At 44.9% G+C, this 1895-nt stretch overlaps 1 protein-coding gene across 1 annotated transcript; it reads left to right on the forward strand.

The window, feature by feature from the left end:
- Positions 1-27: 27 nt before the first annotated feature.
- On the forward strand, positions 28-1824 carry LOC105559655 (the record flags this gene model as incomplete). The annotated part of the gene is made up of 1 exon (XM_012008134.1): positions 28-1824. A coding segment is annotated over exon 1 (1797 nt), but the record flags the coding sequence as incomplete, so codon positions are not given.
- Between the last annotated feature and the right edge of the window lie 71 nt (positions 1825-1895).

The raw sequence follows: 1895 nt of genomic DNA on the forward strand, positions 1-1895 counted from the left end.
TTCGAGTTTGCACAGCAATTTGAATCCATGAACGAAATTTCCTTTGACCGTAAACTATTCATAGAAGGGTGTCATAGTTTTCAATTACACGGGTTCTGCGATGCCAGTTCCACTGGTTATGGAGCATGCCTTTATGTGCGCTCAGTTAATAAAAACAATGAAAGCATTTGTAAAATATTATGCGCCAAATCTCGCGTTTCGCCAATAAAAACCGTCACTATTCCGCGACTCGAGTTGTGCGGAGCATTATTATTGGCACGCCTGTACCGCGAATCGTGCGCCGCATTAAACGCTGTACCGGCCAAGGTGATTTTTTGGTGCGACTCAACCATCGTACTACATTGGTTGAACACATCCCCACATCGGCTTAAAACTTACGTCGCAAACCGTGTAGTAGAGATACGCGAAATTACCGAGTCACATGCGTGGCGCCATATACGATCCGAAGACAATCCTGCGGACGCGGTTTCGAGAGGTCAGTTACCACATGCCTTCTTAAAAAACAAATTATGGCATTCGGGTCCCGCGTGGTTGACAAAAAACGATAACGACTGGCCTAAACAAATCCTACAGACCATCGAATTACCAGAATTAAAACAAAATATATGCTTAGTCGCGACCGTTATCGATCACAGTATATTAGAAAAATATTCGTCCTATTCTAAACTATGTCGAGTTATAGCTCATTGTCTTCGCTTTCGGCCGAATAGCACATACCGAGGACCGTTGCGTCCTGAGGAAATAGATAAGGCAGAGTTACGAGTAATAAAATTACTTCAAACATCTCATTTCTCCGACGAACTTAAGAAACTAAAGGATAAGCATCCGTATCGGGGCAAATTAAGCAATTTAAGCCCATTCATTGACCAAGACGGCGTACTACGCGTCGGAGGGCGTCTCCAATCCTCAAATTTGACATTTTCACAAAAACATCCAATGTTACTCCCTAGCCGGACTTACGTCACCGATCAGATCATCCGCGAAACCCACGAACGTCATTATCACACCGGGATACAAAATACGCTATATATACTTAGGCGGAAATACTGGCTGCTCGACGGCAAAAATCAAGTTCGAAAAATTGTGCGTACATGCGTGCGTTGCTTACGCTTCGATTCTCAGACGGTCGAGTACAAGATGGGTAATCTACCTTCGCCTCGCGTATGCGAGACAATACCCTTCACAAATACCGGTATCGATTTCTGCGGTCCCTTTTATATGAAAGAGAGAAAACATCGAAACCGTACGAGAGTCAAGGTTTACGTATGCGTATTCGTATGCATGACTATAAAGGCTGTGCATATGGAAGTCGTAAGCGATTTAAGTTCCGAAGGCTTCATAGCAGCATTACGACGATTCGTCGCGCGACGCGGCCTACCAAAAAACATCTATTCCGACAACGGGACTAACTTCGTAGGAGCGAACAATAAATTGAAGGAATTATACGTTTTGTTCAATTCCAGTGAACACATAGAGCTCATTAACCGATATTCAAATAATCATCATATCACGTGGCACTTCATACCGTCTAGCGCTCCTCATTTCGGCGGGCTTTGGGAGTCCACGGTTAAGCTCTTTAAACATCACTTTAAGCGCGTGGTGGGCGATTCTTTGTTTACATTCGAAGAATTAAACACATTTACCGTCGAAATAGAGGGCATTTTAAACTCCAGACCCTTGACGTCCCTTTCCTCCGATCCGAACGACTTGCATGTACTCACGCCCGCTCACTACTTAATCGGCAGACCATTGACGGCCCCTCCCGAGGGCGAATTGCTATCTGTTCCAGCAAATCGACTGTCGACCTGGCAACACATAAGCAAGGTACGACAAGACTTCTGGGCGCGCTGGCATCTGGAATACCTAAACGAACTCCAAAAACGCGCCAAATGGAT

This window comes from Vollenhovia emeryi, unplaced genomic scaffold (genome assembly GCF_000949405.1).
Source record: "Vollenhovia emeryi isolate VEMERY1.0 unplaced genomic scaffold, V.emery_V1.0 DF946465.1, whole genome shotgun sequence".
Lineage (NCBI taxonomy): Eukaryota > Metazoa > Arthropoda > Insecta > Hymenoptera > Formicidae > Vollenhovia > Vollenhovia emeryi.